This window comes from Lissotriton vulgaris, chromosome 3_1 (genome assembly GCF_964263255.1).
Source record: "Lissotriton vulgaris chromosome 3_1, aLisVul1.2, whole genome shotgun sequence".
Classification (NCBI taxonomy): Eukaryota; Metazoa; Chordata; class Amphibia; order Caudata; family Salamandridae; genus Lissotriton; species Lissotriton vulgaris.
In genome coordinates, this window is record NC_141689.1 from 1,456,472,383 (window position 1) to 1,456,497,193 (window position 24,811).

General features: G+C 41.6%; 1 protein-coding gene across 1 annotated transcript in view; it reads left to right on the plus strand.

Annotated features, from left to right (window-relative positions):
* The window catches only part of CCSER1 (coiled-coil serine rich protein 1), a 2,474,954-nt gene that overhangs the window by 2,419,398 nt on the left and 30,745 nt on the right, over positions 1–24,811 (plus strand). Inside the window, exon 9 of the mRNA XM_086961938.1 lies at positions 5,413–5,490. Coding sequence (XP_086818064.1) covers positions 5,413–5,490 — 78 coding nt within the window. The remainder of the gene's footprint in view (positions 1–5,412; positions 5,491–24,811) is intronic.

Sequence of the window (24,811 nt, forward strand, 5' to 3'; positions counted from 1 at the left end):
ACTTATTGAGTCAAACGTACTATAAATGCGTCAGAATATGGGTATAGAATGTGGAGCATCTCCATGGAGCAAAGAGCCACTGAAATACAGAAAGACCCTTACTACAGATTATTGGATACAAACATTATTTTATACGAAAAGCTGCCTAAATACTGTACATGTTACTTAAAAAAACTCAAATTAACATCATGTGATATTATATATAACACTATAACAGTCTGTAGAGAATGAGAGAAGAGAATACAGAATATCACACACAAATGAAGTTTTTCCAGACTCCTCTAAGTTAGTGAAGAATATTTTGACAAAGTAGCACATCAAAAACAACACAAAATAATGGGAAACTTGTGGCCCTCAAAGTTCTTATTTACTACAATATTTCAATCATGCTTGGCAGGCTAAATGACACCACAGGATTGAATCTGCCTATATGATGTAGTTCCCAAACTGGATATAGTCAAAATGGAGAGTCTCATCCTAAATCACTTAGTGGCGCGACCCAGTTTCTGAAGCAGACAGAGCTCTCTGTAAGAGTCACAAGAAAGAACACCTACTATCAACTAGGTATGGAAAAATGCATATTTCCCAGATTGTTGTAAGGAGTCCCAAACTCATCATCTTTAAAATAAGATCCAACAGAGAATGTCCCCAAAATATGCCCTGCACTACCCAGCTATGCTGCAAAGCCCTTTCGAATACATCAAGGACAACATTTATTAAATCTGTGAATCCACTGTGAAACATACAGAATTATCATGCTACACAGCTGTACTTTCCATCCACATTAAACTTCCTATACTACCTTCATTCCAGGGCTGAGGAAGACGTGGAAACGTCACCCAATAAAATACATGGGACAGGGGAACCATTCTCAGCTGCACAAAGGACTTCTTTCCATACACTAACAGCGCATGAAGCAAATTTGATTGATACTTCCTCTAGACATGAATTAATTCTCACTCACTGACTCTTATGATCACTGCTCTATGTGAAGAACTTAACAGCAGAGTTTTGATAGAATACTGAATGATGTCCAACTCTCCATACCCACCTAACTTAGTGAATGAAAAACTACAAGATAGAGGCAACAGTAGGGAAAACAAACCAATATCTTACATCATAATGAGTTGATCAGATCCCTTGTTGCAAGCATCAGGTTCTTCTCTTCATGCTTAATAAATGCTGGTTTAATACTCCCTGACCTCACAGCAGCATATGACGAACAGGAGAATTTCAAATAATTTTAAAGACTTGAAGATTGATGATAAGGGTAGCATTGGTCTTAAAAACATTTATCCTCTCCAATCAGAGAAAGGAAATTCAGATCAGCACACCTGACTGCTCTTCTTGTGTAATATCACAGAGAGTCTTGTAGGGCTCCTCCATTTCACTTTTAGTTTTTAAAAAGATATCCAAAGTCTTCGGCAAAAATATTTATGCACTATTAGGTGTTCTTCCAAATATACGTGGATGATATTCTAATTCACATATACCCAGAGAACAATAAAGAGAAGTGCTTTGAAAACATAGACCAATATATAAAGGATTGAATTGAACCTAAAACTAGATCCCTGCTAGATTGGGAAGATTGGGAAGATGCCATGGGAGAAATCTCTTTTGTGATTGGCCAACTGAAGGGATTAATAGTCTCAGTACCCAGTGGTGTGCCTGAAGAGTTATATAAGTGCATATGAATTCAGTTAGCTTTGCACCTCCTTAACTTGTTCTGTGTAGCTGCCGAAGAGGGATCCCAAACTGATGGACCTGTAGTCTAAAAACATTGTTAAGTCAGGTAAGCCTGTAGACAAGTGTGACTCATATAGGCTGGTTGTGATACTAAATATTGAAACCAAGACTAACCAATCATATGGGATTGCGGAGGTACTCTATACCAGGCCAACCATTTTTATATCAGCTGGCTCAGCATACTAAAGTGTACAAAAAGTGGTGGATGGCATGCTGGCATTAATCTCAGGCACTGGTAATTACTTGGGCCACATCCCAGTCCATGGTTATTTTGCAAACTATGCCACCTCAGTTTGGACCCAGACATATGCAAATCATCCTTAAGTCTGTTCCAATAGGAACAGCCCATTCTGACCTGCCAGGAAAGTCAGCCAGGCTCAACATGTCTTATTCTTTGTAGTCTTCACTGCTTTGGTATTGTCACTTTACTCTGTGAACACTCTGTGAACACATTTGATCTGTTCTTGAGGAGATGGGCCTGGGTCCCGCATTTATCTCCTATATTGGATTGTTATTTTTTAAACCGAGAGCTGGGATGAAAGAGAATGGTGTTATGTCACAGCCAATTGTCCTGGGCTGGGGCACTCGAAAAGGTTGACTACTCTCTTACTTATTTTTAGCTCTTAATCTGGAGCCTTTAACTTGGTGGATCAGGCGGGATGTTAAATTATGGAGGATTTGGTGAGACTAAGACTAGGGTGAAAGAATCATGCTACTTCAGATGGTCTTCTTTACTGCATGAATGCAGAAACCTCCGTTTCTAGGCTTTCTTATATTTTGAGATTCATGGTAGTTACTTTGGGTTTTGGGTCCATTGGAACTAACATTTTGTTCCAATGGACCCAAAACATAGAGTCACAAGTTAGTTTGCTCTTTCTGGATTTCTAGAGTATTTTTAAACACCTAGGCATATTCATATTTAGAGACCAAGAGACCTGTTTTTTGAAAAAATCTTGGTGGGACTCTATCTCATTTGAAAGAGGAGGTGCATGCTGGTGGAAACTGGTGGAAATGCTCCTGCTCCTTGATGGTATTGTAAGGCGTTTTAAAATAGCTAGGGTATGTCTGAGGCCTTTGATGCATGGAAGTCTTTCATAGAGATTTATGATACTTTTCTGTTGGCTGACATGCAACTGCTTACACATCTTCAGCTATAACATGCTTTTCACAAATATATTGATTGACTTTTTGGTCTCCCTGGTAGCTTCAACTTGGAAGTCTGAGTGGTATCTGACCCTCTCAGAGGGGAAGCCATCCTAAGACATTATTTGTAATGTAAGACATTAATCAATAATACTCCAGAAAATGTTGTCAAGTTGCGAGAGAAGTGAATTAGTGGCGTTGGTCCTCTGTAAGGTGGGGAATGATAGAAAGCTCTGGGATATACAAAAGAGGTTACAATTAGATTTGGATTCTTTGTAATCTGGCTCAAAATCCTCCATTGTGTTTACTTCATCCCTTCTCAACTTAAACACTTTAGGAGGATACCAGCCATTCTGAGATTTAGGGGCAGCAGAACAGAGGAGATGTTGTAAACATCATGTGCCATTGTCCCTTGATAGCTACCTTTTGGAACAAAACAGTGAAGTATTTGTCGAAGACTACAAGGTCTTCTCTAACTCTATCTTCTAAACGAGCATGTTATCTTTGCGGTATGGGGTTGATGATTGCTAGAAGTGATCTATCCCATTTATGGGTCGGCTGCATGATCCCAGACCTTGAGATTAGGGCACAGATTTACTAACACCTTGCATCAGTGTGTGTCACAAAAGTGACACAAACTGGTGCAGAATGCTGAATTGGGATTTACTTTCAGGTAAGTAACACAAAGCAGCACTAAGCACTACTTTGCACTAAGGGGCTTATTGCAGGTGGTTCATGGGTGTTCCCATGCAACCACCTATGGTTTTTGATGTAGAGCCCTATCCACTACAAATGTTGGACAGGAATTTGCACCATACATTTATGTGAACTTAAAGAAAAGTTTTCTATTCTCTCAACCCTTCCTTCTTTACATGTTAGCTGTACTGTACAGCACGCATATATACTTGTACATGTTTTAAACTAAGCCTAAGCATAGAATTGGGTACTGAAAGAAAAGGGTAATGCACAAGGGTATGTGCATGGAACAAGACAGCACTCAGTATGCTAGTGAAGGGGACAGAGACAGTGCCATATCTTAGCAGAAATCGGGCTATTCTGCTCTCTTATTCACATAGAGACTCGAAAATGTTTTAAACTATGGGGCATATTTACAAGGGAAGTGCGCCACTAGAATGTCACTTTTTCCAAAGCTCTTGTGGTGCAAATCCCTGCTCGGTATTTACAAAGCAGAGTTAAGCCACTTTCCTTAGCTTAATGCCGCTTTGTAAATATTGTACCCTTTCACAGAGATATTTGAGTGAACGGCGTGTACAATGGGTGTTGCATTAGTAAATGTGAGGCAGCACCAAAAACTAATTCCAATGGATAGCAGGCGCAACTAGGAAAATACTTTTACTTCTCCTCGTTTTTGCTCTTTCTATGTGTGCTGCATTCTGCAGCTCGTATAGAAAAAGCATATCACTTTTAAAGATTGTGTCTGTGCAGTGTCCCTTCCTGTACAGAAACAATCATCCCTGCGACACAGACACCCTTGCGCCATTTTTTAAGTTTGCCTTCATTGCAGGGATTCATCCTTGCAACGCAAGCACCCTTATACCATGGAACAAGTCTATCTGCATTGATGCTAGGCAGCTTCTTTGAGCGCCAGTACAAGGGAAAACACAGAGGTGTGCCTTATTCTTGTAAATATGGTGCATCCCTGTGTTTTTTAAATGGTGCATCGCATATAACGCTTGCAGCCTCACTCTGCGCCTTTTCTTTGTAAATATACCCCTATGTCTAAGCATAGAATTTTGTTCTAGAAGATTATGGAACAAGAGTATGTGTATGCCACAAGGCGCCATTAAGTACGCAAGAATAGGGAAGAGAGATACAGTCCCATGTCTTATGTTCTCTCCCTTTCACACAACGTATCATGGTAACTTTGGTCGCTGCATTGCACTGCAAGCAAATGTAAGTAAATCTGGCCTGTAGCATAATAATATCAACTGGAATGTACTAGCTGGAAATACCATTTACTCGAATCATAGCTGCTCCTTGTATGCTTGATGTTATGGGATGTATGAATGGGCGCCACCACTTCGAAAATATTCGATGATGGGAAATAGATGTGATTGCTAGACAGACATACTGCTTTGCTAATGTGGGATGCTGCTGTCTGTAATGCAGGGTGTCCTGGTCCTGTATTTTTCAATAATAGTTGCCACCAGCCACCATAGATCAAAATGCTACCATGACTATATTGTGACCAGAGCGCATTTGGTCAATTTTGTTCATGCTTGCAGTGTGGCCCACCTTCCATATCTGCACTTTATAATGATAAACAATTTTGGGTGGGTGCATTTTTGGGCTACTTTAAAATGGATTCCAGCGGTCTAAAGGCTGGAAAAAACTGACATCACTCAGAAAACGACACCAGGACACCGCCATTTTATGTGGCCGCACACCGCGTATGTACTAAATTACAACGTCCTAATGCACTGTTGAAACACTTGAAGAACTATTATTTTCCATCCATACTGTGTAATTGAATAACTTGTCTGTACTCTTCTTGTTTTTCAGGAGAAAGCTCAGCATGCGCAAAAGCCCTTCGTCTACCGACTGGATAAATCCACACAGACTGAATTTGTCGGTCATGATGTAAGTTCCTGCAAAAAAAAAGCTCGCTTTTTTAATCTTCAGTTTTGTTACACAGACTTTGCCGGTATATTTACATCTGTTTCAGCTGTGCCAGTGCCTTGATTTAATAGGATTTAGTGGAACACCATTCATCTTTTACCCTTAAACGATTCTCAAATGCCTCCAGCAACAGAAAAGATAATTACAGCTACCTGCCAGCATACCAATGTGCTATTAATTGCCTGTTTTACCGCCCGCTCCCGTACACACTCCTGGATTACAGGAGGGACGTGTACATGTGGGATACGTATTAGTGTAATGCAAAATTGTTCAAAATAGAACAGCATTTACTCGCGCAATATCAGTTTAATGAAGTTATTATGTTTGTAATCACCCACAACCAAGCAAATCATTTTGACTTCCTGACACATAATACCAATGATCGCAATTTGCAAAAATCCTTACATTAATATTACAACTGCTGCGCAGCCACTGGGAATCCAGAGATTCATTTGGTTAATTGAAAATTTAAATTTCTTTTCCCGTTGTGAAAGGCCTCGCTGTTTTGAACAAGTAAAGTCGTTTAACAGTCAACAAAAGGAAATTACTCACAGAGACACAATCAGAAAGATAGGGTCTTTGATGGCTGGCGCGCTGCGAGTGTATGGGTGGAATTTACCAGTGCTATTGACAAGCTGTAGCTTAAGGCTTAATTGATCTACGGAAATGCACTTAAAATATCAAAAAGGATAGGGTTAAATTTTTTTTTAAAAAGTACCAGAAATGGAACAAAGAATCACGTTTGATTTTTTCAATTAGCATGACATTCTACCGCCACTCACGTGTGTTGAGAGTAAAAAGATAAGGCGAGATGGACAAATGTATGAGAGTCTTACCAGTGACCATTGGCAAGTGAATGATGAATACTCCTACCATGGGCTTTTCCCTAACTACACAATTCCTTCACTTTTTGTGTTCATTATCATTATATTCATTGGCGGCCTAAAAATATGGTGAGGCGCTACGGTGTCAAACTCACCATATACTGCTCCCCGGGTGCGCACCTCTCTCCCTGAGACTTCCTTTCTGCTCAGTGGACACCAATACCACCAATCGTGGAGCTGCTCTCATGCTGTGAGCAGCTCCAGGATTTGTGGGAGCAGGCTAACCCAGCGGCTCATTTTAAAGGGAAGATGGGAGCCTATGTTCACAATCCCTCAGCTGTTTCATAGCCCTGGGGATTATTAGGTTTACAGTGTGCATGTCGGTCAGGCTGTAGCAAAAGAGCCAGCCAACCCGACATGCGCACTGTAGGGGCAGCTGTAATCCTGCAATTGCAGGAAACAGCCCCACCCCCTGCCCTCGCACTGCGGGTTTAAGTAAAATAGCAATGACATGCCATTTTACTTATTCGTGCGTGCCTGCTGCGAGCGGCGATGCTCCTCCACTCAAACAGACGATCCTCCCCTGATTATATTACAATTTCCTGTGAGCTCTCAAACCTCTTAGACAGTCGCACCAATAAGGAAAAAAAGTGAGCAGTGGAATGCATTACAGTAAATCAAAAACCAACAAGTAAGAAGAAAGCTCTGTGAGAAATTCGATCTGTCTCAGGTTTTCACTTTTTCAACCTCAAATATTTGACCTCTGTGAAGTCTGAGGCCTTCTAAACAGCCTTCAGCCCCATTTGCTTTGTGCTTAATGGATACCCTCTGCAATTTTGCAGCTGTCCGGAAATGGCATTAGGGTGTTGCTGAGAGTCGTTAAATATTAGTAAGCAGTTTATTGTATATCATCTGTTTGTGTGCTTGCTTCCTTTTAGTTCTGTACTAGAGGCCTGGATAGCAAAGTGAAAGTTTTGACTTATACGGTTAATGAGTTGCTTTCTAGTGTACCCTATTTATATTTTTGAGTTTTATATCGACTGTATATTTAACAGCAGTTTTAGAAAGCTAGTAAGGGACCAATCTTTTAATAGATGAGTTAATGTTAACCATAATCGTTTTTGATGGTATCTGTTAGAACTGGGCGTCTCGAGTTGGCAGAGGTAGGTACCAATGTCCAAATAGGGACCCTTGCTTCTAGTCAGGGTAAGGGGTATACACTCTTTAGATAACCCCTGCTCACCCCCTTGGTAGCTTGGCACGAGCAGACAGTCTTATCAAAGGCAATGTGTAAAGTATTTGTACCATCACTCACAGTAACCCAGTGAAAACCTCACAAATGAACTCCTAACCAGTTTAGAAAAATAAAGTATCTTTATCTAAACTACACAAGACCAAAACAACAAAAATCCAACATACACAGTTCAAGAATATGATTTTAAAAGAGTTCTAGGGTTTGCATCAAAATAATCCACAGTTGTGTCACGTTTAGACAAAAGTTCCAAAGTGAAAGCTGCAGCATTGAAAAAAAGCAATGTGTCACTCCTGAGACCCTGGGGAGGCGATGCGACAGCCCCGCTGGATGCAGCGGGCTCGTTGCGATGCATCCGGTCTATATGTGGAGGGAGGCGATACCTTGTATGGATTCCGGTGCGCAGGTTCCGTAGGAAGCTTCTCGCAAAGGCACAATGCGACGTTGTTCGGGATGATGCCGATCTCAGGTGCGGCGGCGGTGCGCAGTGCAGCGTCGATCTTTTCCTCTCGTGGCCCCTCGATGTGTTGGCTCTGCGACGATACTTGCAGCGACGTGATGCGGTCCGCAAGCAAGCGGTGCGGCAATCTCACCCAGCAACAACAGGCTCTGCGACGATACTTGCAGCGATGGTAATCTTACCGCACCGGAGCGATGCGTTCCGCAAGCAAAGGATGCATCGGCACTTGCAGCGGCAACAGGCGCTGCGACGATCTCGATCTTAATGGCAATGGGAATTTCCTTGCACTGTCGGGGATGCGCTCCGCAAGCGAGCGATCCGTGAAAATTTTCATATGCAACAGGTACAACTACCAGAGGCACCACAACTGGGCCAAGCACTTTAGGAAGGACAGAACTCTCTCAGTAGGGTTCAGGGGGGAAGCTGAGGGTGAAGTCCTTTTGTTCCTGGGACTTCTTAACAGGGAGCCAGTTCTACTCAGGCCCTTGGAGATCTCTTCAAGCAAGGGGACACCGCACAAAGCAAAGTTCTTCCCCTCTCCTTGGCAGCAAAGCAACTTCAGGTCAGCCCACAAGTACACAGCAGGACAGTCCTTCCTCTTCAGTCTTCCAGCTTTCTCCTTGGCAGAGGTTCCTTCTTGATTCCATGATGATCTAAAGTTCAGTGGTCTGGGGTCCTGTACTTATACCCCAAAAAGTCTTTGTTCCCTTTGTGCAGGAGGGCTCTGAGCCCGGTCCAAACCAGTTCTGGAGCACTCTGTTTACATGACTCTTTCTATCCTTTCACAGTGCAGAGCAGAAACATCAGACACCCCACAGGAGGTGGAGCCAGCATTGTGGAGGGAAAGCACAGCCCTGGAGCACTTTGTTGACATGATTCCTTCTCTCCTTTGCAAAAATGTGTGCTCTGAACATCAGAACACATCACCAAGCTAGCACTCTATTGACTGTTTTCAAGATTTTCCAAAAAGTTATTCAACGATTGTATGCTTTTTCATCATCACTTGTTTATTATAAGTTCATTGACTATTTACGACATAGTCTTTTCATTATTTTTCTACATTCATTTGTAGTTCAAATTTGAGCCCAATGCATTTCGGGCACACTGCCCTTCATCGGGGGACTTTGTAGCATCTGTGTTGGACGCTGAGTGTGCTCATTCGATAATGTGAAATTGTTGCAGCTGTATTCGTGCGCGTCTTCCGGAATCTTATAAACAGTCAATAGAGTGCTAGCTTGGTGAAGTGTTCTGACGTTCAGAGCACACATTTTTGCATTTAATTTCATATCCTCGTGCCCAGAAGGATTTCCAGCTTAGCACCACCTACATTGATAAAAAGAAGACATTCAGACAAGGGAGAGTGCAACACCACATACCAATTGGCTTCTACAATATCCTTCTCTCCTTTCACAGTGCAGAGCAGAGACATCAGACGCACCACAGGGAGTGGAGCCAGCCCTGTGGGGGGCAGGCAGAGTCCTATTCAGGTCCCAGGTGCAACTCCTCCCTCCCATCTAGATGCAGATCTCTCTATTCACCACTGGGCTGACTCATTCTGTCTCCTGGAATCCTTCAGCCCTGTCACTCAACAACCAGACCGTCAATTCACAAACAGCCAAGAAAGCAGCCACTTTTTAAAAGTCCTGCTTTAAAACACAGGATTTAAAAACCATCCTTCCTAAAATATGTGTTATTAAATTCTGAGTTCAGGGATACCAGACTTATTTTCTATCTTGCTCCTATTGGAAGATATGCAGGTAAACATCACACACAGCATTCCCCATTATACCCTATGGGCAAGATAGCCCTTTCAATAGTGGAAAATGAAAATGGCTGTAATTCACTACCAGAGCATGTCACACATACTAGTACATGCTCCACCTTTCATATACACCGCACCCTGCCCAGGGGGGTACCTAGGGCCTTCTAGGGCTGTCCAATGTGTACAGAAAGGGAAGGGTTAGGCCTGACCAGTGTGGACACTGGTCAGGGCAGCATGGCAGTTAGCAACTGCACACAGGCACTGCAGTAGCAGGCCTGAGACACCATTTTTGGGCCACTCATGTGGGTGGCACAATCAGTGCTGCATGCCCACTGGTAGCATTTGACTCACCAGCCCTGGAACACTAAGTGCACTTTCATAGGGACTTCCTGGTAACATAAATATGCCAATCATGGATAACCAATCACAATAACAATTTACCTATAGAGAATATGCACTTTAGCACTGATCAGCAGTGGTACAGTGCCCAGAGTCCTATTGCCAACAACCACGGGTCAGGAAAAATAAAGGAGGAAGTAGCAAAAAGTTTGGTCATAACCCTGAAAAAAGGGCCATTTCCAACAGAATGCACAACTAGATGCATTCCACTTGCCTGTATTGGTTTTAATTATTCACTCATCAGAAATAAATGCGCGTGCTGGGTCACTCCTGTTCTGCTGCCTTTGAGCTAGGATTTAGGGCCTCAGTGAAAATGTAATTTACCCACATCATGAAATGTGTACAGCAACTCAGGGTTAAAGCAGCAATGAAAGCCGAGGGAGTCTATCTGAGCTAAATCTAGTTATACTTTAATCAAAACCTAGAATTTGTAATGTAGTTAATAGAGGAGATCTGGTCATGGCTGCGGAGGTTATCTTTTAAAGGTGCACATGATTTGGGCCAAAGCTACCAAATCGAAATGCAGAATTCAAATATTTATGACCTTTTCTGACGTGAGAGATGCTATGTTTTGTAATATTTTTCCAGTCAAAATGAATGAATGGTAAATTGAACTTCTGAGTAACAGAGAATATCATTAATGTGTGTTGACGACACTCCATTAACCATTTGGGCACTGCTGAGCTTCGAAGGTGTTCTTCATAAGGGTGTGATATTAGGTGGAGGAACTTCTTATGAATTGAACCAAGATGGCCGATGGATAAGGATCTCCGTCCGGGAGCTCCTGACCGAGGGGTTCGCCTTTTGGTGAAAATTCTTGGAAAATGACCTTCCTTGATCCTCCTCCACCCTGGGGATTTGTAGGCTATTATTTCTGCTATCCTCCAGGTCGATGTGATTGCCGGAATTGAGGCAGCATTCCACATCAACAAGTAACAACTCAACTTACGGAATCCTAATTAATTGGCAAATGGTCCGGTTGAGCTGCTCATTGCAGTTGAGAGGAGACGGGCTAGGGTTTTACCTACCTTCCGGACTCGGCCACTTGTAGTCCGCATTCCACCTCAACTGCTTCTCACTGGAAATAAATGACCTGGATTTCCCTTGAGACTGCAGCCCTGCTCATTTCCCCATGCAGCCGTTGCGATCCCCGAGATGATTTCCCCCGACCGGAGTGGAGAGAGAGCTCTGGTTTTTCAGTCTCCAGCCTTTTTCACCCACTTGGCGGCCCCTCTTGCGGTCCAGGTGTTGACTCAACCCTTTTCCGATAATGGTGAGTCATTTGGGGGTCCTAGGGGCCTCCGCCCCTTTATTATGGCTGAGTTTCTTCTTTGGGTCTGGCGATTACTGATGGAGCCCTCCATCTTGGAGGTGGGTGTTTTATTTTTCTTCTACGGGAGAACTACTTGCAGCCTGTCCCTTCCAGTTATTGGTTTCTGTGGCTTGGTCAGTGCCCAGCGTTGGACTGCAAAGACCTTCTCTTGCTCCCCCTCCACTTCGTGTCTGCTCCTTGTAGGTCAGTGATAGCGGGTGCAAGGCAGCCATTTTACCCCTTCTGATGGCCCTCTCAGTGATCTGCTTGTCTTCGCCGCATCAAGTGAATCTGTCCTGCTGCGCTGCTGTGCCTCGACCAAAACCCTCCTGTTGGTTCTTCACCTGTTTCCAATTGGACTGCCTATGTTCGGGCCCTGTGGGATGGACTGACCTCGGGTGTAGACTTGTTGGTGCTGGTCTGGTGGACTTGAGCTCTCTTTCTCATGACCGTCTGCCTTACTCCGGATCTCCCTCTCCACTTTGCTACGTTTACCTGTGTTCTTTCCCTTGCTCTGCTGCACTTCTCAAGTATTGGGCATTGATGTGTGTATCTGTTGTATGTAACCTGTGCATTGTTCACATTCTCCCTTATGTAAGGTGCTTTGATACCTCCAGGTCTAGCCAACGCTATATAAAACTCCTAAAAAATTAAAATCATGCTGAGTTTAACAAACAGTGTACAGTGAATTTGTTTTGTATCACTAACCTCGTTCTGTAGCAGGAACCTGTTCAGACTCATCAGCTTCCGTCTTCTTGAAAGTGGTATTTTATGGATGCAGGACTTTCTTATTGTAGATAGGGTCTGGCTTGGCTACCAAGAAGACAGATTCAGGTTTGTAAAAAGTTCTTTGTTAAGAATAAAGATTTCACATCAGAATCGGAAGTTATGTGACCCATATTGTAACAACCAGGATCTTTAGCTTCAGGTGTCCTGGTACCCCTGTACTATGGACCCCCAAATTAGAGACAAAGTACCCCTTTTAGTACTTGCCTCCCAGGCAAATGGGGAAAAAAGTCCAAGGCCTACTCAGGGAGTTCCTGTGGGATGAAAAAATATTCTGGGACTTGTAGTCCAGATTTTATGTGGGCTATCCAGGACAAAAAGTTGCACTATGCAAGGCAACAAACTTGGGCTGTAGGTGGTTATCACACATGGAGCTCAGAGACCTGGGTGCTCTGTTTGAGCGTCAGACAAAGCAAGTAAAACTGATCAAAGAGAAGTCTAGTTATATCATAAAGTTTACAGGGATGTACTTACTTGAAAGGCATAACCACTTTACCCCTTTATTTTTCTATCAAAGAGCCTGTGGTATCCGATTATTTTCACATTGACAAACCCAGGGAGAACACTAACTTTGGGCATGACTATTTTATAGCATAAATAATTGTCTGTCAATATGCACTAAGGGAATTTTCGGATTGTCAAAAACAGTCTTCCCATCGTTTAGTTGAAGTTGTAGAGTTTACTTAAACAGGTTACTTACACAGAAAAGGATTTGCTGATTCAATTTCTGAGACTTTAGGTACCTTTAAATCTATTTTAACATCGTTTTACTTATTTGTAGCTGTTGTTTCCTTTGCAGCAAGGCGTACTTCGTTAAAACATTCGTTTTAATGGCCTCAGAGTGTTTTACTAAATGGTCCCACTCTGTGCCTTAAGGTTATCTGACCGTCTCTAAAACTGCTCCAACTAAAACTTCACTCTCTCTTATTCTGAGCTTATCTCTAAAATGATTTTAGTCTAAGATCATGGGGCAGAATTACTAGAACAATCCCACATGTAACATGGACACTCTTCATCTGCATTGTGGAGTGGTGTGGCTCACTGGTTAGAGGCGGCAGACCCGGAAGCAGAGAACGGCCCGGGACCAGGGTTCAATTCCTGACGCGGCAGGGTCGTGGACCAGGGTCAAACGGACTCGATAATTCTCGCCTCGTGCCTACTCTAACCAGGGAACACACTCGGCAACTCTGGGCATTAAGCTTGCCTCATCTCTACAACGGCCCCCCACAGACGCCAGTGATGCCTGGTTTCACCTTGGAGATACCCAGAAAGGGACCATCTCACAGGGAAAATCAGGACGGGTTCCCCAGCGGTCTTCAGCGCCAGGATACTCCATGGAGTCGCAGTGCGCTTTACAAGTACACCCACATTTACTTTTCAGGTAGGATTGTTTTTGTGCATGAAGGGAGCCCTTACCGCACAAAAGCAATCTGTAACGGCATGTTCTTCTTTCTTTGTGTGCTGCAAAATGCAGCACACATAGTAAGGGGAAATACGAAGGAGAAATAAAGATGTTGCTCCTCATAATGCCTCACTAGGAAAAGTGTAGCATTCTGAAGCATTCCCAGCACAAGGTAACACAAAGCAAGACTATGCAATTTAAATCTTCAATTTACTGTCAAGGACTACAATGGACTGAATTCCTGGTACCAAAAACAGGCGCAGTTCAATTCCCAATCTCCTGAAAATGTCTGTAAGGAAAAGAGTTTCTGTAATGGTGTAGTTTGGTAAAAAAAATGATGTATGTCTTAAATAATCAATGCCAGTTTCACCTCGACTCACCTTTCTTGGTCAATATAGGCTTATGTTATAGAAAGATCAAATATTAATTTCATATGTGTCAGTTACATTATTAAACAATGATGGATGAGGGAAAGATGTAGACCAGTGGTAATGATCTTGATTTTAAAATTGCACCTGGTCCTATGGAGAAGGATTGCTCGGATGATGTTGATCGCAAAACAAAATGGTTCTAAACAATGCGTGTACCGCCTGTAGAAACTTTAAAGCTCAGCGTCTCTAAGTTCACACATCTGGGATGTATAGGTGCAGCTGACAGTCTGATACACAGCAATAACTTACCTAAAAATGAAGCTTGATCTGGGGAAAAATGTGTTAAGGAAATAAGAGACTAATTATAGTGTTTTGAAAAAAAATTACCAAATGCCAGGTTACATGGAGATACACATGATAGGAAGGAAGGCGTCATAAATAACAGCCCCCATTACGTCATATGTGCTGTCCTCTAGGATTTCTTGTGAATTTGGGAACACTGAATGGTGAATGTGGGAATACAATTTGTCTAGCTACCTCAAATGGTGAATTTTAAGGATTTTTATGTTTTGTGTTGTGTAAACAATGTCTTATTATGTCAGGTTTTGGCTCATAACATTGACAAGTTTTTACCAACACATTGTTTTCTGTAATGTAAGGAAAGTATTTTCAGTAAATGTCAAGTGTTTGTAATTATACACAAAATTCTAGGGGTTTAGGGAATGTTAATTATCTGTGCCCTGCATTTAGACCCCATTTACATGAACTTTCAGGGCACAGGCTTCAACCATGCACAGTGGACTTAGGGCACATGGTCATTATGTGCTCTATGAGCATAATGACCATAATGATCATATTCCCCTAGTGCACATAGGAAAGCCTTTGGCCATAGGAGTGCCCACTGGGCGATGGACTATTTGCATGGCCTCCTACCAATTCTTGCTTTCAATCACAATGCTGTTTTGTTCCATGGGGCTTCTAGGTACAGGTTTCAGTAATGACCTGACTTCTCTCTCTGCTCACTAAGCCTTCAGGGCACAGCCTCTATCTCTGCACAGAGTGATTTGAGTGCAGATATGGTCCTGGGGATTTGTCCATGCCTAGCAGCCAGAAAAGTGCACCAAAGAGGCTGAGGGTCCTGAAATTCAACTCATGCTTAGCAAGGTCTTGGCAGGCGACAAGGTTGTGTATTTTCTTCCGCCCTATTCCAGACCACGGGGATGGCCTTTGTAAACACTATGTCCTTCCCCTTTAGTCCAGAGAGATTGCAGGCATTGCACACCCTCCTGTCAGTTCCCTTGGGGTGAAAACCAGCAGCGGCCACTGCAGGTAAAGGTGGTGGGGCCGTGTGGGGGGGGGTGGGGTGGATTTTGAGAGACGACGACGAGGGACAATTAAACAAATAAATAATTTTTCTTTGTGGTCGTCTCTCAAAATCCCCCCCCTACCCAACCCCACTGCCCACCGCTCTTACCTGCAGTGGCGGTTGCTGATGAAACCTATGTATAGGTCAAGGTATCTGGTCCTACTACTGCAAACAAATGTACCTATGCATGTTACTAAAGCCCAGGTGATGACACCTGTTCTCATTTCTATACTGCATCTTAACTCTGTTGGCCTGTAGAATAATAACCCTTTTAGCGGGTCACTGATACACCATTCCTTAAACCAACAAAGAAGAGATTGGCACAGAAGCTGTAATATCAAGTGAATAAATGTTTTAACCTCACATAAGGGAGACTGCGTCAATATGGTACCCTCAGGCCACTGTATGAGGCAGTCCAAGGAGTACAAACACCATGGGCCTTTTATGGCCAGTTTATTGCTCAGTTAGCATGAAGACTCAAAAAGAGGCGGTACAAGAAAACACAAGAATAGTTATTACACATATATGGACTAACAGAAAATACTTAGTCAACTTAGTGGGAGGATTAACAGAGTTGCTGACATTAGTTAAAATAGCCTGACAGTTACTCTAAGAGCAAGTGCATTCTGGCAGCTACAGGCCTTTCTGAGCATGTGCAGTGCTCTGGCTCAATGCTGAGGAAGTTAACTGTAACTGATGACTCAAGCAGAATACAAGGGCAGGCAGCAGTGAAGAGGGACAAGCACATGGCGAGCACATGGCTAACTAAAATGGCTGCCACAAACAAAATGGCTTCAGCTGATGCTAACAGCTATTTCAGCTAGTTTCCAAGATGGCCGTTTTAGCATTAGCTGTAGATATTCCGCTATGAATTAATGGAAGCATGGAAGTTATCTTGCACATCTATCCTTATAAATCCATTAATATCCTGATCCATTGCTAGGTGGGCATTTACATTTTGAACATTTCGTTTAACTGGTGAGATACAAGTAGGAATACATGGGGAACAGAACATTGGGTCATAACGAACACACAAATAGCAGGAGAAAATAATGGCTATTATTACAAACAGAACTGTTAATATTTTCCAACCCCAAGCAGAAAGTACAGGGCTATGGGAATTAGGATGAGGAGCATTAATATTTATTACATAAATAACTAACAAAACCTCAACATAGTGGGTACATGAATTTCTCCAGCAAAACCTACTGTGGCAAACAAACTCCAATAAAGCAATATTTTCCTTCAAAATGTTTGCTGAGGATCACTTGGGCATCTTTCCTAACATTGTGAACCCTTGTGCATTCTACTTTTCACAATCTGCAATATGTAACATAATTTTTCAAAGAAAAAAACCTATTCACCAGCTCTAATAAGGGCTGTCAGGTCAATTACACAGACCAACTAATAAGAGACTAGTAATGCCTTTGCAAAACTGTATATAGCATGAGAATAACATAAACAATAATGGTGTTATCATCTGAGAATTTTAGAACACAAACTACCCACATATAGTTCCTCTTAAAGTTCAAATAAGGGAACACCAATCTAGACTACTCATACTTTCATAATTTCATCAGACAGGAGGAGCAGTAACATGGCGTATTTTTTAAATTCATTTTATCAATCTTAACAATTTAAAAACAGTATTACTGAATAGCCAATTAGATGTCTCATGGCTGTTCCTGGACAGCTTAGACAGGCTCAAGAGAGAGTGAGAAAGAGAGAGAGAGAGAGCACATAAATCAACAAAAATTACGTGTTACTTAATTTTGCTTACCCTTAATTTGCCCAGGAGCTAGTCTTCCTAATCCCCTCCCCATTAGACAGTAGGTAACTGAAACAGGTGACCTCCTGTCAACAATATTTACCCTCCTTTTTGGCAACTGGGCACAAGCTGTGTAACATATTAGCACCTTAATGCAAACTTTATTTCAAAGCCTTTTGATCTGCCCCTAGCACAACAGTTTTGAGTGAAAACCAGTATTTCTGTATGTATGGCACAGCTATTCTCTGCATATGGTCTACAGACGCTGCTATCCCTTGATAATGTTATTCAATAGGATAAACCCCACCTGCATATCTCCTACACTTGTATTATGTCTCAAGAAAACAGTGATATCCCCATGTGCTCCTAACAGAATATGCAATATTTCCTTTAGCTAATGTTACCTAAACAGATCTGTGATGTCCAATCTTGTTCCAGGAAGGCTTAATCAAGGCCATAACTTTATTGAAACCACTAAGTAAATTCTTCCATTTCTTTAATGTGATTAACTTACTAATGGCAATATCCTAAATATTATTAACATGAATTTGAGAATTAATTTTGACCCTAATTTCCCTAGGCACAGTACACCCTCAGACTTCATTAGAGCAAAAATGTACATTAACGGTAGTGTTTTACCCTACAATGTTAGAATTAGGAAATTGAATTAATACAAAGAAATTAAGTTGTTAAACTATTCTTCAACATTACAATCTTTCATAGTGTAATGTAGAAATCACACACTGACAGTGGCTCCCTGCATGGACATTTCCCATTCAGTATTACCGAACAGTTCTAAATACAGAACTTGGCCTCTGACCCTTAAACCTGTTGTCCCCTGTCTGAGAAAGGCTATTTTCATGCGGATTTTACAATTCAAAGTAACTCTGGAGAAGCACAGCTGAAAAGCAGGCCTGTGTGCTCATAAATTTAAAGGTAGGATGCACTTTTTGCTGCCTTATTTTTGTTTTTATTTCTGTGAAATGTGCGTTCTAGCACCTAAAGAACTTGCTAAAAAACTTCAGCCATCTGAATGCCATAGTGCGCCCAGAATTCATGTGCATAAAAGCAAAAGATTGCATAAAGGCTTGCAATGTAATTCTCATGTCTGTACAGCTACTCATTGCATAACTTTGTAAGTGCCCTACGATTTAGTAATATTGTCATTGCTAGAGAAACTAATATTCACCTTTTTAATTTTGATGCACAGTATATTTTAAGCTTCTAGACATTGAAATCTTGACACACACTTTGCACAAGGTAATTTTCTGTAGTGAAAAATATTATTGAATTTGCACAATAGTGGTTTTAGGCATTATGAAACTCCTAATAGTGCAAAAACAATTTTAACACAATGATTTTTAACAATTCTTTTCATGTAGCAATTTTTTTTGAATAATGAGCTCTAACCCTTTTGATGTTTCCACATATGAAAAGCAAGCCTCATTCCTTTACTTTTGCCTTTATATGCATTTATTTATAACACTAAGCACAGAAGCTTTCCTGAAACATAAAACATTTGTGTCACTTTTAAAAGGGCAGTATTTTTTTACCATCAGAACCACAAATGTGTTTATTTAGAAAAGCAAAAAGAAAGAAAACCCTTACTTTTAATCCAAAATAATGAAGCTGTATTTCCTACTCTTAAAATCAGTAGTCTTTTAACGGACGTGCCTCCATATCATGCTGTACTAATTTAAAACCTAGTTTGCACAGCTTGATCTGTAGCTTGTGGCCGGGCATAGCCATGTGTTGTTCACTCAGCTATGATTTACGACCAGCAGGCGTTAACATCTTAAGCTTTTTCAGGAGAAAAAGGCCTTGCTGCATTGTAATGTCCGCGCAGAAACCCCAAAATGATGAAAACCCATTCATTATCTCTGTTTATTCTGACAGACCGCTTTGAATAGCTGTTTAAAAGCTCTTCTTCCTAGCGCCGGGAATTGAGCACATTTCAGTCTATTGAAAACCAAGGCATTCCAAGCCAGTACAAATCTATTGTGTTGTAATGTGAAAAAGAGCTGCTTTTTATTTTAGCAGAAACTAATTACTCAGATAATGTGAATACCTTTTAATATTAATATAATGTATCTAAGGATAATGCTGCAACATTTTGAGGCCAATTCCGATCTGGGTTGGATGGTCACCGAAAGCAATCCGGACGGAAAAAGTTCGAGCAGTACGCGTTTTTTCCACACAACTCATACACCTGTACACGCGAGCAAGTACAATGCGAGCAATGAGAAATTCACTGTCTGAGTCATTTACAGGTCCGAACTGCTCCGTACGACTCGTCCGTAAGCTGACCGTGCCATGCCATAGATGCAAATTACGACCGAGCCAGTACGATGCACTCATCAGACAGCCGGTGCGAGCCGAAGTTTCCGGCTCACAAAATGTCCGGGACGTTGCCTTTGGGGGTCTGCGTCAGGCACCCTGGCACCCGTAGCCTTATGACTCAGACACAGGGGAAGACCCATGGGCCTCCCCAACACAGACATGTACGGTGTGGATGGCTCCAATGCGTATCCACTGTAGGGGGCGCCCTTGTGCGAGACATACTCATTCAGTCAATGGGAGCCCTTGTACGTGTCGAACGACCAGCTTCCATTAACTTTTATGGGAGTCCGACCGAACCGCATCCGGCTGCATGCAGCCGCATCGTACTCACTTGGTCGGACTGCAGGACTCCGGCTCGATCGGAAAACACTCCGGATCCGGCTCGGTCGAAGCACTTTCCGACCCAGCTCAGAATCGGTCCCAATGTGTTGAGTCCTAGTTATGTAAAGCACACAATTATTTTTTATTCCTTGCTATGAGGCCTATTTTTTTCTATTGGGCATTAATTCTAATGTTTCTTTACCATTGTGGCAATATTCACACATCTATACTTTGTTACTGTTTTACTTTTAATGGTAGTGTGCAGCTATTTATCATATGTTACATAATTAATTCCTTGAATTTTAAAATGTAATTCTTTCAATGACATTTGCAAAACAGAATGCCAATCAATCAAACCAAATTGAGCTTCTTTCAGACATTTTCAAGAAGGGGGCCACACACTCAGAACACACAACACTGCTTGTTAAGACAAGTCATTCTCACACAAAAATATAGTCACTACTCACTGAAACAAGTACTTCACAAGCATCACCACCGGTGTCAGTCCACAGACCACATAGACACTCAAAAAAAAAACAATTAACCCACAAAACAACACTTAAGTTAAATGCAGGAGACGGCCCACAGACTGTAATCAAACTAAACCATTTGTAAATACCAATTGTAGGTCATATTTACAAACAAAAGGACTCTCAAAAAATAGTACAGAGTTTACACCAAGACAAATAGACAGCCAAAAGACTGCCATGTTAAAAAAGACAGGCTTGAGCCTCAGACCTTTTCCAAAGTACACCAAATTACCAGTTGGTCTGGTAGAACACTCAAAAGCTCTTCATATCACCATTTATGAATTTTACTAAGTGGGCAGATATGGATTCTTTTTTATATACATTTGTTCCACAGTGTACTATACATTATGGAAGAAATACCATAATTAATGTACATAAACCTATTTAGGTATCCCCTCTAGGGGAATCAGCTGAGTACTTTCTAAATCCATATTGGTACCTCCAAGACAGCAACAATTTCTATTTAGTGTGCTAACAGCAGGCATGGCAAAAATATTACAATGCGATGTAATATAATCAAAGCGTATTTCCTGAGAATCATCCAAAAGTAGAGAAAAATCTCCTCATTACCTGCCTTTATTTGCTGTAGCAAACAAACAAACCAAAATCTTGGCCAAGCTATACAAAAAGTGTTGCATTGCGACCTTACCAAACAAAAGTCTCCAGCTTCCAACTGCCAAGTTCTGAGTGACCTAACGGTCGTTTGGAAATACTCACATCAAAGAAGATCTCAGTCGAGACCGGCTATCACCTAGAGGGTCACATCATGAAAACCGGAGAACACATCGGTCTGCAAAGACAAAGGGTCTCCTCATGCAGGGGTACCTTCCTCAGTGGATTCCTACCTTCCGTCATGACCGCACCCTAGGATGGCCGCGTCTCAAGTTCTGGTGCCAATTTGTGGAATAAAAAGCCTTGTTAGGGGCTCACTGATACACCGGTCCTTAAACCAACAAAGAAGAGATTGGCACGGAAGCTGTAATATCAAGAGAATACATTTATTGACCTCACATGAGGGAGACTGTGTCAATATTGTACCCTCAGGCCACTGTATGAGGCAGCCTAAGAAGTACAGAAACCATGGGCCTTTTATGGCCAGATTATTGCTGAGTTAGCATGAAGACTCAAAAAGAGGCGGTATAGGTATACACAAGAATAGTTATTACACATATAAGAACTAACAGAAAATGCTTAGTCAACAAAGTAGGAGGAGTAACAGAGTTGCTGACATTAGTTAAAATAAACTGACAGTTACTCTAACAGCAGGTGCATTCTGGCAGCTAAAGACCTTTCTGAGCATGTGCAGTGCTCTGGCTCAGTGCTGAAGGAGTTTACTGTAACTGATGAATCAAGCAGAATAAAAGGGTAGGCAGCAGTGAATAGGGAGAGGCACATGGTGAGCACATGGCTAACTAAAATGGCTGCCACAAACAAAATGGCTTCAGCTGATGCTAACAGTGATTTCAGCTAGTTTTCACTGGCCTCCAGTCTACATTTTCGAAGGTCTGTAAAATGCTTTATGCATAAATCTAGATAGCCTCTTCTCTTACATCTTAATCGAAGGTTCAGGAGAAGCAGAAGGCTACATTCTAGCACTATACTAAGGAAATGCAACTAGCTATGCTTCTGGTACTAAATATCTTTTCACTGTAAGCACATAAGCTTTGCATGTATGTATGTGGACTGATATATAGAGTGAAATTAGTAATGGAGTGTTGTCTAGTGCGGGGGGGGTGATCCAATATGAATTTCATGATTTGAATTAGACAATTACAATACATATCACCTTTACAGTTGCATTTACCATAGTTGCAATTTATGCCGAGGGGGATTAAGTAACTTGCCCAGATTAACTTGATTTTCTGTGTTGTGGGTAGGATTATTTATTGGGAAATGAAGCCTCCTTGGCTCTTGAGGGTCATTGGGGGCCAACTAGCCCTAATATTACCTCTAGTAAGTCCCACACAGCTGGATTGCCATGAGGTGGTCAGATGCCGCAGCTTCTTGTTCCACCACACTGCAAACGCTCCTCCTGGTGCCTCTGAGTCTAGTCCAAAGCGCATATGCACTTACTGGAATGCTCCCAGAGGAGTCAAGAATGAGGTGAGATTTTGTGAAGACGGGTGTAACTCCACTTAGTGGTATGCCAATACTGAAAGAACTGGCATCCTTGATTAATGTATGAAATTTATGCAAGGAAGTGGGTGCCAGTCCACCCATATATTTTGTTTAAACTCAAATAGATCTACACAAAGTTGGAGAAAGCCACTATGGATCATCTGTTGGTTCTATAACTCCTGACACAAGTAGCCTGTCCAGTTCCTCCTTCAAACGATTGTGGAGGAGATGAAGAATGGGTCTGATTTTGTGTGTTATTGGCTTGACTTTAGACTTCAATTTAATATGATGTTGGGAATTCTCCAATAGCTCTAATTTGTCTATGAATACATTTGAAAATTCATCACAGATTTCACTGCCACACAGGAAAATATCCACTAAGGGAACCAGGTCTGAACTTTTAAGATCTAGTTTCATTCCTAGAGCCTTTGAATGGCACCACTTCAAAAGATTTGAACCTTTCCTTGCCACATATACTCATCTACTTGTGCCCCTCCCTTTGGAATCAATTCTAACTCTCACCATATATATATTTTTTTTCATTACCATTTATGCTAGGTTTTTTTAATTTCTCTTTTGTTAATGCCACCACTGTCAAAGGTCATTTAATGTCACTTCCTGTGATATTGTATGGGTCAAAGGGCGTTTGATGTCACTTCCACTACCTCTGGTATTTTGGTGACTCAAAGTCCAATATGTGTGGCATAGCATTTATTGCACAAAAATGATAATTTTGTAGAAATTGGGTACTAGCCAATTTTTATCATGTGTGCATCACCAAGTAAAGTGACTTGATCTGTGTGATCCTATTAAAACCTTTGCTTCCATCACACTTTAAAATTACAAAAAAGTGGTTAATTTTCTCTTTTCTAACTGCTAAATGTGCTCAGATCATTTGCAGGCATCCACACAGCAATGTCCTGTGACTTTTCCTTTCACACTCTCTGTTTCCTAGCAATATTGTTACATCATTCACTTTATTTTTGTTTCTCTGACTGCAAAGTGAGCAGAGTTTGTATTCACCAATCCCCATGATAAAACATGAAGTGGCAATTTGTCAGAAGACATATCCTGACATTTGACCTTTATCTTTCAAGTGCAGCAAATGTGAAAAAGACAAATATGGAATTTAAAGACATCTAATGTTTTGCATGAACTTTCGTGACCCACCGAAATTCAGCTCCCTACTCACCAGGGGTTCAGGACCCACAGTCTTGAAAACACTGCTCTAAAGAGTATGAAAACCGATTAATACATCCTATAATATATTTAAAAAGTGACATAAGGAGACACCACCTCCTGGCTCAGAAAACGTGTTTTAAATTACCTAGACTTTTACAGCAATATAGGCCCACATTGCACAGTTGCCCGTTGTTTATTTTCTGTCTCTCTCTCGCACTCTCTCTCTATTTACAATAGTCATTCTAATGTTTCCTATTATGTCTATCAGAAAGACGAACTCAGGGGCATATTACCAAGCAATAGCGATAATTATCGCTATTGCTTGGTTAGAGACAAAAATTTACCGCTGAGCTGCGGCGATTTTTACCGCAAATAAACCTTGGTATTACCAAGGTTTATCGCAAATGCGATAAAAATCGCCGCAATGCATAAATATCGCTGAAAAGTCAGCGATATTCATGCATTACCGAGCTAATGCTCTTAGCCATGTTATCCACCTCCCATTGGATAACATGGCTAAGAACTGCTCAGGGCAGGTGTTAGCTTTTGGAGAGATTCGCGTTTAGCGCGAATATCTCCAACAGTTGGTAATAGGAGATAGCGATGTTAGCGACGTTTTCAGTCGCTAACATCTTGGCACACCCAGTTTGCATGTCATTAGTGATAAATATCACTGACATGCAAAGTGGGGCCCAAGATGGTCGCTATCTCCTACTAGCTGTCGCTAACTGGTGTTAGCGACAGCTAGGTAATAGGGAGATAATTTTACCTCCCCTTTCTTGGCTTTTAAAGCCAAAAAAGCAGAGATAAACCCCCTTGATAATATGCCCCTCAGTTTGTTCTCCTATTGGTTATAGACTTGGCAGAAAGATTATTATGAATAATAACAATGGCTATTATGCAAATAATAGCTAACCTTGGCTTTTAACTGTAAATATTGTGAATGGGAATGGGAATGGTGCAAGTGTCACCCCTTGATCCTACTTATCTCATCCAATAAATTAGTCTAGGCTGGGTCGGTGTGTCCTATTTTTGAGGCGCAGATGATTCAGTCTCCCAAGACTCTCACAATTATCAGATGCTCCAGTG